This window comes from Squalius cephalus (genome assembly GCF_949319135.1).
Source record: "Squalius cephalus genome assembly, chromosome: 9".
In the NCBI taxonomy this organism is placed as follows: domain Eukaryota; kingdom Metazoa; phylum Chordata; class Actinopteri; order Cypriniformes; family Leuciscidae; genus Squalius; species Squalius cephalus.
The window spans coordinates 27,187,091-27,200,781 of record NC_137130.1 but is presented as its reverse complement, the minus strand read 5'-3'; the positions used below and the strand labels follow the sequence as shown (position 1 = coordinate 27,200,781).

The following is a 13,691-nucleotide window of genomic DNA, read 5'->3' as shown; positions in this document are numbered from 1 at the left end:
TTATACAAAACTCTCTCTCTCCCTTTCATTAGCATGGAACATACACAGCAAAGTAACGTTACACAACTAACGTTACACAAGTAACTAGTTACAACTAACAGTAAACAAATATATACACACCTTTTCAGTCTGTGCTTAATAAACTGGTACACTGTATATCCGTAAAACTACTCGATGAGCTTTCATAAAGTGTGCGCTCTCACTTTCATTTCTGCCGTGATCAGTAGCCTATGCTCAGATCAGGGTCTATGCTCAAACTGCAGTGTCAATCAACAGTCGTGGGAGGGGCCTGTGCAAAGTGACGTCACATTGCCCCAAATCTGAGATTCAGAACAGCTCGTTCTGAGACAGTGCTTATGATTTATGGGGATTATAAAAAAAGCACTGGGTGGATTTTTATCATTATAGGGTGGTTGTGTACACACACTGCCAACACACATTTATGTTCAAACACCATGTAAAAGTGAATTTTGAAATAGCCGAAATAGCACTTCGTCTTTGGTAACATGAGATTTTGGCCAAATGAAAAAACTGAGCACCCACATAGCTACAATAAATGTTATAATCTGTAAGGTGATGACAATGTAATGTGATTCACTTACATTCACCGGTCAAAAAACCTCATAACTCCATATGTGCCATGGTCATGTTTAGCTACTGTCTTGTTTAGTTTTCTTTGTCACCATTTGCATTAGTTCTAGTCATTCATTCGTCGTCATGCTTTCTAATTAGTCCATGCCTGTTCCCAGTTCTGTTAATCATCATCTTCTGTGAATTTAAGCCTTCAGTTCTCCTCAGCTCATTGTCTTGTGCTAACATTACGTTGATGTTATGTAGACTATCGCTCTTTGTGTTTATTAAAATATATTTCTCGTTATCATTCTGCGTCACGCATCTCATTGTGGATTCAACTACAAGAAACCTGTGACAATCTGAGCTTGATTTTGGTAAAATGTTAATAACATATAATGACACATGCATGCAAGTGACTGACCATATATAAAGCCGCAATATCAACCTTGACAATGTGGTGTTGACAAAATATCCATGTTTTTTTTTTTCTTTTCCTGAAAAGTAGGGGTTTTGGAGATACAAACCTAGTGAAAAAAAGTCAACTTTATTGTATTTGAAATATATTTCCTTTTTCAATTGTGCTGTGACGTTTTGAGGTTGAGTTCTGTTTTATGAATCTGTTTCTATGTTTTCAGTTTCTGTGATCCGTTTTCCCCTGTCTTTTGTGATTTTGGTTTAGTCCTGTTTTCCCCGGTCTGGTTTATTAGTTCATTTGTGTCAGCTGTGTCTTGTTAATCATCCTGTTTGCCTGTGTATATATACCCCAGTGTTTTACTCAGTCTTGGTCTGTCGTCGTCAGATTATGGTTGTCTTTGTATGGTTAATGTTTGATTCCTGGAGTTTTGTCTTTTGATTTTGTAATCTGAAACCATTTCAGTTCTAATAAATACTTTGTTTTTGAATTACTTAAACCTCGTCTCAGCATCCTGCCTGCATCAACCCTGACAGAACGACAGACCCTAACAAAAAAGAAAATGTGCTGGGATCAACTCACAGGGGTAATTAAGGAGAGCCACGACCTGCTGGAGTATACGGTGAAGTTCAGTGATATGGCTAAAGACTGGAATGTATGTGATGAAACCATTATCACAGCATATATGATCGGTGCTGTAAGCGTCGGTCCTCGTCAACTCCCCGATTTCTCGGGGTTGAGCTGGAGGGAAGCTGTTGCCATCTGCTGGCAAAGTTTTACCCCCCAGTACGCCTCACATCCAACCAACCCAACCGATTCAGTTCCAGTGCCAGTTCCAGTGCCTGAGCCGTTGGTGCCAGTTCCAAGTCTTGTTCCGAAGCCTGTTCCGAGTCCAGCACATTTTAAAAAGATCACCTGGCCCAGAGCACGAAAACTTATTTCTAATAGTGCTGATCTTGGGTCTAAAATGTTTGACCCACCTTGGGTATCCGTTCGGAGAGCACGCAAGTTTTTTCCACATACCACCAGATCTACTGATCCTCTCATCAGCCCAGCCGAACCTGAGCCTGAGCCGGTGGCATCTGTTCCTGAGCCTGAGCCGGTGACGTCTGTTCCTGAGCCGGTGGCGTCTGTTCCTGAACCTTTGGCGTCTGTTCCTGAGCCTGAGCCGGTGGTGCCAGTTCCAGTGCCTGAGTCGGTGGTGCCGGTTCCAGAGCCTAAACCGGTGGCGTCTGTTCCTGAGCCTGAGCTGGTGGCGTCTGTTCCTGAGCCTGAGCCGGTGGCATCTGTTCCTGAGCCTGAGCCAGTGGCGTTTGTTCCTGAGCCGGTGGCGTCTGTTCCTGAGCCTGAGCCAGTGGCGTCTGTTCCTGAGCCCGAGCCGGTGGCGTCTGTTCCTGAGCCCGAGCCGGTGGTATCTGTTCCTGAACCTGAACTGGTGGTGTCTGTTCCTGAATCTGAACCAGTGATGTCTGAGCCGGTGGTGTCTGTTCCTGAGACTGAGATGGTGATGTCTGTTCCTGAGCCCGAGCCGGTGGTGTCTGTTCCTGAGCCCGAGCTGGTGGTGTCTGTTCCTGTTCCTGGGCCGGTGGTGTCTGTTCCTGAGTCTGAGCCGGTGGTGTCTGTTCCTGAGCCCGAGCCGGTGGTGTCTGTTCCTGAGTCTGAGCTGGTGGTGTCTGTTCCTGAGCCCGAGCCGGTGGTGTCTGTTCCTGAACCTGAGCTGGTGGTGTCTGTTCCAGAGCAAGAGCCAGAACCTGTCAATTTCCCCATTAAAATTTTGGGGGGGCGCATACCTGCTAGGGGAACAGCGGAGGGTTCTCTGACGTGGTTCCCAATACCACCATGGCCACCTGAAAAAATATCTCCACCATGGCCGCCTGAAGGGTCATCTCCACCATGGCCACCTGAAGGGTCATCTCCACCATGGCCACCCGAAAGGTCATCTCCACCATGGCCACCTGAAGGGTCATCTCCATCATGGCCACGCCCACAGCCTGCTCCACCATGGCCACGCCCACAGCCTGCTCCACCATGGCCACGCCCACAGCCTGTTCCACCCTGGTCTCCTGACCAACCTGCATCCGCCTGGACCGTCCTGGAGTCTAGGATGCCCACCCTCCCACCCCTTTGGATGTTTTATACGGCGCGAGGACGCGCCTTTGGGGAGGGGGGAGGTACTGTGACGTTTTGAGGTTGAGTTCTGTTTTATGAATCTGTTTCTATGTTTTCAGTTTCTGTGATCCGTTTCCCCCTGTCTTTTGTGATTTTGGTTTAGTCCCGTTTTCCCCGGTCTGGTTTATTAGTTCATTTGTGTCAGCTGTGTCTTGTTAATCATCCTGTTTGCCTGTGTATATATACCCCAGTGTTTTACTCAGTCTTGGTCTGTCGTCGTCAGATTATGGTTGTCTTTGTATGGTTAATGTTTGATTCCTGGAGTTTTGTCTTTTGATTTTGTAATCTGAAACCATTTCAGTTCTAATAAATAAATACTTTGTTTTTGAATTACTTAAACCTCGTCTCAGCATCCTGCCTGCATCAACCCTGACATGTGCATTGCAAATGTACTAACAAAATGGTACTATCTTTAAATATATTAAAAGTATATTACAGTAGCATCATGCTTTTACCTATTTTCACAATACAACTTTTAACACACTTTAAAATAATTGTACTTCAGTATACAGTATTTTCGAAAAATATATTTTCGAAAAATATACTTGAAGTGAAAATTCTGTTTATTTTTTAAAAGTGTATTTATTTGCACTTTATTAAAAATATAATTTAGGTTATTTTATTTCATTGATATTATATTGTCTTCAAGTGCAGTTTTTAAAAATACAATTTGAAGTACCCCACCAGTGTACATTCAATATAATGAAGTGCTTTTCTGTTTCACAAGGGTTTACTTTAGATAGTTTTAATTTAGGTTTACTTGCATTTCCAGTGGTAAACTATTTTATTTACATTGTTGAAGATGTCACTTATGGATTTGTCACATTTGGTTAGGATATGGTGTTTAACAATTTAATACCAAGAAGCCTCCAGATAGAGGACTGAATAACTGTTTTTCACATCCTTTGTGATATTTTATAAAAATGTAATGAATATTTTATTGCTTTGTGTGTGCTGCTCTTTCCCAGCTTTAGGGAAAGTTCACACGACAAACAAACTTCATACCAGCCTAGGGTCAAAGGGGTCGCTATTTAACACCGGACATGGGTGGTGCCACTACAACTCATTTGTGGGAACTACCCCTTCAATGTAGGCCAGTATACTGTACAGTCAACTACATACATTACTCACACAGACATGCACTGTAGATCTAAAGAATGTGCATTCATTTAAAAACCTAAACTTCCCGAAAAATTTCAAAAGCTCTGCTATCTGCAATGCTACTTCCAGTGTCGCTCGGGCTGAGAGTTCCTCAGCACAGGTCTTCCCCTCGGAACAATTTTACATCCTGCCTTGATCCCTCTAATCGAACACAATAGATTTTCCCCCAATTGTTTAGCTTTTTTGACGGAGCAGATTATTTTGGCAGGCGATGTAGCAGCGTTTTTCCTGTCCTTATCACCAGTAGACATCTTTTGTGCAGTGCTGGTCCACCTATTCACACTGGTAGAGTGCACACACTTACTTCACGTGCGCTCTTATTCTCGTGCACAACTTCAGGAACCACCCAGTGACCACATCCATGTCCTCTTACCTTATATGGTAGAAGGAATTTCCACAGAGGATGTTGATGAATAGCATGCAGTTCATAAATACAGTATTTTTAATGCAGTTATTGCTGTTGCAAATGGGACATTTTTACGTACCAACTTTTTCACTTTTTGTCAAGCAACAAGAGGCAGTAATCAACCCCAAAGGATAAAGATAATATCGTAAAATAAATCCCACATATACATCAAACAAAATGTGCTTCCTGACAATGCAAATGTCTCTCTTTCTCAAATTTTTACATCCCATCCCAAAATGTTATTCCTCAAGCTAGTGTTGTAGTTCTCAAGAGTGGTCTTGGTGTCAAGACCATTATGGTCTTGTCTCAGTCTTGACTGCATTTGTACTCGTTCTTGTCTCGGGGGTAGAACCGGTACTCTGAAAAGGGCTGCACTGCCTGCCAGACACCAGGATACGCACAGTTTGATTTTAGACTGTTTATAGTCAGGCAAACAACACGTAGCAGCTTTACGTCATTGTTTGTTCGTTAAGTCTGTGGAAACATGAGGCCAGGCTCAAGTTCACCTGGCCGAGAACAGGCTCTGGCTCCAGAACGTGAACTATTCTGGGGTGCGTTTCCCGTACAACGGTGTAACACGCTGGTTCACTACCATAGTATGATGCATCATTGAAGAAATCAACTAGCTAGTCACGACTGTTTCCCGAAACCGTACTGTCGCAAATTGGTCGTTTAACCACGTTGGTTAATGATGTCATGCACGTGGTGGAGCAATAACTTTCTTTAATGAATCTGTTTGAGATCTAATTAATGCTAGATGTTTTGCTATAAATTACGAACATGGCATCTGATGACTATTTCAAATTTTTCTCTCATTTTGCTTTATTTCCAGATTCAATCATAGGCTCGTTCTTACGTGGTAGAGCACGTTCGCACATGCGCACTCTTCAAAAACGGTGCTTTAAATCTCTTGACAAACTAAAGACGTAAAATGACATTTGTAAATATTCTAAATAAAAGATACAGATTGCACTGAATGTCAGCTTGCTTATTTTGCTCAAGATAAGGATTTATTAAGTCCACATGCCATACAAACAAGAAACTATGCTTCTAACCACAGGTCGAGAGCTGTTGTTCCAACCACACAACTTTGCGATGTTGTTTGCGAATGTTCGTTAGAACGATGGCTTCGGGAAACACAGACTCGTTGAACAATGCTGATAACGACGGAACTTGCGACCATAGTTGGCTAACGATGCTTTTGGGAAAAGGACCCCTTGTGGAAAAGAGCTACTTTATGTCAAGACCAGTCAAGACCACAACTGCAGGGATATCACTGAATTGCCGGTGCATTGCCTGATTTATTTGTTAACAATATTACTGTGATTGAATTTAAATCTTCCTGCTTCAAATACAATCAATAACTTATTTCTAATTTGATTTAATGTTGTACCGGTTCAGAAATCAATGAGGGGTTGGGTCAAATAATGTCACCAAAATTAATACAAAAATGCCTACAAAATTCAAGATATGATTGCAAAAAAAGTACTTGTATGAGATCTTGATTTTTATATTATAACATGAGATATAAATAAGAAAATTGGTAACATCTCTTTATAGTGTCTTATTGTATTATTGATTAAATATAATACATTTCTCAGGCAGTAAATTATGTTTAGTTGGATTTGTAGATGGATTTAAGGAGTGCTGGTCTGGTCTTGGTCTTGTCTTAGTATCAACACACACTGGTCTCGGTCTTGACTTGGTCTCAGTTTGGGTGGTATTGACTATAACACTATCTGAAGCATTTTCATCAGACCAAAGTTGTGAAATAAAGTGCTGAATCTCCATGACAACACTATATAGCCATAAAACATACTTAAGTGTATTAAATGTAGTGACATAGTTTAAACTACCTTTCAAAAGACAGGCCTGAGCATTGGTATATCAATATATTAATGTACAACCAGTCCCATTTGTACCTGCACCTACAGTATTTACCAGCTGGCCGGTCACTTTTGGATAAAAATTGTGTATTTGGTCTTGGATTGCAAAAAGGCTCAAAATCAGAGACTAAATGTATATGGGTATGACCATGTTATATTTAGGTTCTCTAATCTCTAATGTTCTTCATCATGCACCAAACAGTCTTTACTGTCTAAGTGAGCCACCTACATTGACCATGCCCTGTAGGCCGGATCATTGCCTGTCTAAAATTAGCTTGGCCTGAAACCTGAAATCACTACACTCCTTGTCCCAGTATAATGCAGAGCCTCAGCCTACTGCTGTCACAAGTTTTTGATCAAGGAGGCACAAAATCTGATAAAGCTTTAGACAAGGAGGTTTATTCTTCTTCTATTCAGGGAAATCAGTTTAACTGAAGAAGAAAAAACATACTTGATATTGATTCCTTTTAGTAGGGAGTTCTTGACACACCACAGGATCCTGTGCAAAACTGACTGACCTCTCATAAACCAAAAGGGCCTTTGGATAATGCAAAACGTTATACATGTTTACCATATAAACACTTAAATATATAAATGTTGACAAGTCAAATGAGCAAAAGCATATACTTTTATACTTTCTTCCAAAGGTTTTGTTGCTGCTTTCTATATTCCCATAGTTGTGCCATGTAAAACTTGTGAAAAGAGTGAAAATAGATTTTTTTTTTTCTGAAAGAAAACCTTCCACTGACTGCACATAGAGATCTCTTTAGGGGCAAATTGCCATATCAGCACTTAGGCTACTGTTCAAAATGAACATTTGTATCAGCACACAACCTTGGAATGGACCAAATTGAAACTATTAAGAGCAAACTAAAGTAGAACATGCAATGACTGAACGACTGTAAACTTGACTTTTCAATATAACATGTAACTGAAAAGTAGGAATTGACATGTTCCAGCCACGTCAGTGTAGATTTGAGATGCTATTATAAAACCGCCTTACACGGTATGCAATGTCTTCTTCAAAAAACAAGGTGCCAAGGTGCATACCACAGCTAGATCTAGAGCTAAAAGAATGAGGTTACAGCTGAAGGAGCTTTTACAGGCGGCTGGCAAACGATCAGCTCTTTTGAACTTGCTGTGTTTGCTGCTGGTGATGTGCGTGGCCAGAAACACATCAGCATGAAGATCAGGAAAAGAAATATGTTTTCATGTTGAAATCATCCTCAATCTGTAAGAGGAGTTCACACACTCATCATAACACATGCAGAGAATGTTGTCCAATGGTAAATGGTCTCTGTGGACTGCGGGGCAAATGCTCCCTAGACAACGTCGATTTGATGTGTTGTATTCTATTTTTGTTTATAGCAGTTGGCTGCTCCAATGTTTGGGCTTCAATGGCTATTTGATGTAAACTCCTTGGGTCACACCAGCCTGTTCAACTTCTGTGGCCAGTAATTTGTCAAGTGTTGACCGCCTTTATAGTTTGAACTTGTTCTACTATAACTTGTTGATACATGTGGTTGCGGCTAATTATGAAATATATTGTCTTTTTTTGTATCTTTCAGGAGCTGAAGGCCCCCGGTGTAGGGAAGCTAGCTGTCCTTGCCCTTTTGGTGGTGGTGTTTCCTTCACCGAGTGTTTTGCCGTTGGCATCTGTGTTTCCTTCACTTAGCGAGAGTGAGAGTGAGTGTTTGTGTGGAGTAGAATTTGGTGAGTGGTGTGGTCTTAGGATACTCACTGCCCAGCTAGCTGCCCTACTGGTAAGCCACAGCCTGAAAGTGTTTGTTTTGTCTTTATTTTTGGTCTGGTGCACACCGAAGTGGCGTAAACTCTTGCCCCTGAGTCAACAGTTTTTTTTTTATATTTAAAATAATTATTGTTGTGAAAAGAAAAGTATTTTGTATTCAGATCCACGTCTCTTGTCCTCTGTGGTAGCAAACCTGGGTGTCTTATGAAATTTCCCCGTTCATGTGACGGGGTGGCGTAGTCTGCTTTTTATTTTGCTCTATTTTGTCCATAAGTGTAACTTGTGTGACTTATGCCCTTCCACTACCCCGCCACAATAACAACAATTATGATGATAACTTACTGAATAACCTAGGCATGATGACAGCGAAATAATACACCACTCATCTAAGCCACTTAATTTAAATGTCAATTTCATGCAGAATAACCCTTCATTGCAATAACGACACAAAGTTAAACTCTGCATGAAAAAAAACATTCACTCTATTTATTTTCTAAATGTTTGTTATAGATCTTGCTGTGAACAATTAATCTGTCCATCCATTTTAAAATCCAAGCAACAACCGATGCATGGAACAAAATCCTGTCCTATTTTCTTTTTTTCTATTTCAATAATCCATTAATCTTGGATTCTTCCTTTTCATCACAACTTTAAATCTGTTGCTACTTCCTTTTCATCGCAACTTTAAATCTGTTGCTACTTCCGTTTCATCGCAACTTTAAATCTGTTACTACTTCTTTTTCATCGCAACTTTAAATCTGTTGCTAGGCTACTTCCGTTTCATCGCAACTTTAAATCTGTTGCTACTTCCGTTTCATCGCAACTTTAAATCTGTTGCTACTTCCGTTTCATCGCAACTTTAAATCTGTTGCTACTTCCGTTTCATCGCATCTTTAAATGTTTCTACTTCCGTTTCATCGCAACTTTAAATCTGTTTCTACTTCCGTTTCATCGCAACTTTAAATCTTTCTACTTCCGTTTCATCGCAACTTTAAATGTGTTGTTACTTCCTTTTCATCGCAACTTTAAATCTGTTGCTACTTCCATTTCATTCCAACTTTAAATGTTTCTACTTCCGTTTCATCACAACTTTAATTCTTTCTACTTTCGTTTCATCACAACTTTAAATTTGTTGTTACTTCCTTTTCATCGCAACTTTAAATCTGTTGCTAATTCCGTTTCATTGCAACTTTTTATTAAGACAAATATTCAGAAAATAAATACTGAACTGCTAAAAAATAAACATTAAGGACCTTGCGTTGACAACCCTGTTTTCTTGGAAAGTTGCACTGGAACATTATGGAGATTCTAGAAAGTCAAGTTCACCCTAAGGCAGCATTGTTCATCTTAAATAGTTTTTCAAATTAACACCAGCAATAAGAGACAAAAATGTAAATAAGCAGATATATACAGTATGATCACACCAACACTATCTCATGACCAATTCGTACAAATTTTTACGAGCGATTTACCATCAAGTGTCAGTTTGTGAGTATTAAAACATAATCACTCACAGACTCTGAACACATTTTCCTCATTAACTTCAGACCAGTGTCTAATCTCTCACTATGGGATACCAGTTAGTTATATTACCACTAACAACCACACCTAATTGATGTGGGACTGATGTGAAATGGTCACATTTCAGCCTTATAAGGAATGGGAAAAATGGGTAAAAGTGGCTTTTAAAAAACATGCTTTCAATTAAAGGAACATGCACACTGCAAGGGTCTATAAACGGTTTAACATTTGCGAATTGCACATGAGGAAATTGAAATCCAAACAAGGACACTCCCACTCATCTGAGGGACTCAGCTAAGCATATTGCACCACAAACCCTACACCACAATCTGCACTTGATCTTGTCCACTCAATATAGTAAAATTAAAAGCACACTTACTGCGTTGACCTCTGTTGTAAGGACAAGGACTGCAAGGCACAACAGAAAACACCTGCAATATGAGAAAAACGTGAATTAATAAATGTGCAAAGGGAAAACAGATGTTTCTAAAACACAAAACAACAGACCTTACCTTAATGTGTTCCAATGCTGTAGATGGTTCTCACCCTCCATGCGAGCCTGAAAACAGATTAAATCTCTCCTTCTGCTCAATGCCAGTGTCCTGTTACTGCATACTCAATGATCTGAACGTTACAGATGGACTGAAGTTAGTTCTCACTATTTTAAGCATATTGTGTGCATATATAACACATTAAATGTACTGGTATCTTAGATCTCATGTTCCTTGTTGAAAGATACAGCTTTAGCCGGTAGTTGTGTTTTGGAACATGGCAACTGCTTTCTAGCTGGCCCAATCTGTCATTAGCTTACAATCATGAAATAGCTACAAACATAGCTCAAGGTCGATATATAATCGACCAACTAATAAGCATATTAGACGAACTAGAAACCAAGAACATGTTCCAAAAACTACCATTTTGTACTAAATGTGTAAAATAACTTCAAACACTTGGTTTTGTTATTATTTGATCACTTTTAATGACAACAAAACACATTTAAGCTGAATATGTTTAAGAGTAAGCTATTTTTGTGCATTATTGAATGTGAAGTAACGGCAAGTTTACCTCAGATCTCGCATGCGCTCAATCCTGATGCGTTCGCGCTTTCGGAAAGTTAGTTATCTCACCTAAAATCCACCTTTCCAAAGCTGTTTTAAGGGAATTTCTGTTCTCCCAGACTTAAACTTCCTCTTACAATGCTGATATGCGAATGATAGTTGTTCTAAACAGGGTTGTGTTGGTGCGTATTGATGGGTGGTCGTGACAGGGGGTGTGGGCTCTTCTTCAAGACATTACTTTTTAACAAAAGCCACATAACGTTTCGGGCAAAGATGAAGACAAACGTATAGTTCAGGCTCGGGTAGAAGAGAGGCAAGAATTGCGTGAAACGGAGAAGAATCCGTCATCAGCGTGTCCTTTTGGACATTATTCATAGGTGTGAAGATGCGGCTTCCATGTGTCACTGTTTTTCTTCTCACGGTCTCTTTGAGCATAGACAAGAGCACAGCTAAGGTAAGTCCAACTAGAAAACAAACTTATGCTAACTTAAATGTTTGTTTATTAGTAATGTCGTCGGTTTGGCCATAAGGAGTGCCATATACGCTCGTGAGGCTTAAGTCGCGCGCACAGAGAAGTGCGTGTAACTTGCGCGCGACTTGCTTGCGCTCAAGTTCCACTTTAGTTTTCAAATGCGAAAATTTCCATTTGACAAAGTTAAAGGATGGGATATAACTGTATTTAACGACAAAACTGTCCATAAATAGCACACCAAATCGAGATTACTTATTGCAGAATGATTATAGCTATGCATGTTCTGATGCTGTAAGTAACCAAACTAATTATGCCAGTCCAGTTTGATAAAATGCATAATGTATATTCATATAGCACGACAAATGTTTTAACAATAGTCCCCCATCCCTCAGTCCCCCGTACCTAAATTTCAAAGTACTTCATTGGCATGATTGTTTAACACAAAATAATGCCAAAACAAATCAAACCAATGTCAGGAAACGAAAAATACTATAAAATATAGGGCTCCAATAATATAAAAAGTAAACAAAAAAATATTCAGCAATATGCATTGTGCAATAGAATGGAATAAATATTCAATAAGACATTAATGTACAACACCAACTCCTGCATTTGATATGTTTCTGACAGTTATTTCATTGTTCTACTATACACAAAGAAAGTAAATGTGAGACTATGTCTTCATTTGAAATCCATGTTGAGTCTACCTTTTTCTTTGGCTATGTGGGAAACCACAGACAAACTTGGGTTCTCTTTCAATGTGTTGTACACTTGTGCACACTGCTACAGTTAAAACAAACTTTTGTAAACTTCTGGACTTTGTTTTCCATTTGTTTTCGCAACTCATCTGAGAAATCAGTATGACATTTAAATGACTTCCAAATGTTTACCCAAGATAAAGTATGCAACTTATGCTTTCTCCTGCATGTTAGTTGCATAAGGATCTAGATGCAGTAATCTGAGAGATCTAGCTGGACATGTGTTTTTATTGGGGGTGTGGCTGGGGGCGGGGCTCCAGTGGGACGCACGTTCAGGGCAATGATTCGGGAAATGACAGGTGTCTGGGTGATAAGACCAGGCAGGATGATTGATTGTGTCTTGACAATGATGAGATAAATTCACAAAGCAGTTACATCTGGTGATTTTGTCATATTTCTGAATCCATATAAGGGCACATCTGCTGGATGAATAAACTGCCCCTTGATACTGCAGATATATTTGTAGAAGTATATCTGTATGAAGAATAACTCTATTGATTTCAAAACACAGCCATACAATGCCCCAACATAGCAGAGCATGCCTTACAGTTCTATTCCAATGGAATTGGTTGATGGATTATCACATTACTACAAGCATTAATTTGATTTAAACTGGTATGTCACATAGCTATAGTAAATAAGATGTATAATCAACATTTTCCATATATTCCACAACTCTGCAATTCGGAATTACAATTGATTTTTTTTTTTTTTCATATTAAAACTTTATAATTAAGAAACTTTATGACTGATCATTGTCCTTGGCAATAGATTTCTTACATAGCTGTGCTGGTTTCATATATTTTAGATGTACAGTGTCTTCTATATCTCAAACTGTAAAGCATGACACTAGCAACACATGTATTGTACTCTGGATGTATTTTTTGTTTTAAATCATAAATGTGAATATCAACCATATCTCTCCACTGTTTGTTGGGGTCCTGATCATCCTGACAGGGTTAATGGCCGTCATAGCCTACATTATCACCTAATTATGTGTGCTGTTCTGAACTGTGTATTTTTGTTCTCTGGCATGCATTTACATTGAAAGTGTGTGAATCTGTAATCTCTCAGCACTTTTAGTGGAATACCTATCATATGCCTCCCACAGCTGCCTCTCTCTGTCACCTCAGCCTTGGATTGTAATTGATGCCATTTGTGAGTGGTATAAAAGTCAGGTTTGTTAACACTGTTTAAACAACTACAACAACAATAGCTCTGAGAACAATAATGTTTTGCTTTGTATTGTGTGTGACAAACACCAAAAGGTGTAACCATTTGTTGTTGTTGGCTTGTTTTGGGAGGCAGTGTTCTCATCTGTAGAAAAAATCATGACATATTTTTTTTTTCTTGTCACTTTTTCTAGTTAAAGGCAGGGTAGGTAGGTTTTTTCTAAAAAACTTTTTCCCAAATTAGTTTAAACTGTCTTTATATACCAATACATAATTAAAATGTAAGTACTCTGAAAAAGAGAGTATAAAAATCGAGTGTCTGTAGTCCTCTCAGGGCTGCAATAAACACAGCT

At 39.5% G+C, this 13,691-nt stretch overlaps 2 protein-coding genes across 4 annotated transcripts in view; one reads left to right on the top strand and one right to left on the bottom strand.

Annotated features, from left to right (window-relative positions):
* Positions 1 to 11,116, bottom strand: part of col4a2 (collagen, type IV, alpha 2) — a 115,885-nt gene extending 104,769 nt beyond the window's left edge. Inside the window, exons 1-3 of one of the 3 annotated variants that reach the window (XM_079881649.1) lie at positions 10,944 to 11,116; positions 10,391 to 10,502; positions 10,258 to 10,309 (exon numbers count right to left, since the gene is read on the bottom strand). In XM_079881649.1, the coding sequence (XP_079737775.1) occupies positions 10,258 to 10,309; positions 10,391 to 10,431 (93 nt within the window). In that variant the 5' untranslated portion in view covers positions 10,432 to 10,502; positions 10,944 to 11,116. The remainder of the gene's footprint in view (positions 1 to 10,257; positions 10,310 to 10,390; positions 10,503 to 10,943) is intronic. The other 2 variants (XM_079881650.1, XM_079881651.1) reach the window with 2 other exon arrangements.
* Positions 11,117 to 11,250: 134 nt separating this feature from the next.
* The window catches only part of col4a1 (collagen, type IV, alpha 1), a 61,991-nt gene continuing 59,550 nt past the window's right edge, over positions 11,251 to 13,691 (top strand). The window contains exon 1 of the mRNA XM_079881652.1: positions 11,251 to 11,390. Within this exon, the coding sequence (XP_079737778.1) occupies positions 11,322 to 11,390 (69 nt within the window). The 5' untranslated portion in view covers positions 11,251 to 11,321. The remainder of the gene's footprint in view (positions 11,391 to 13,691) is intronic.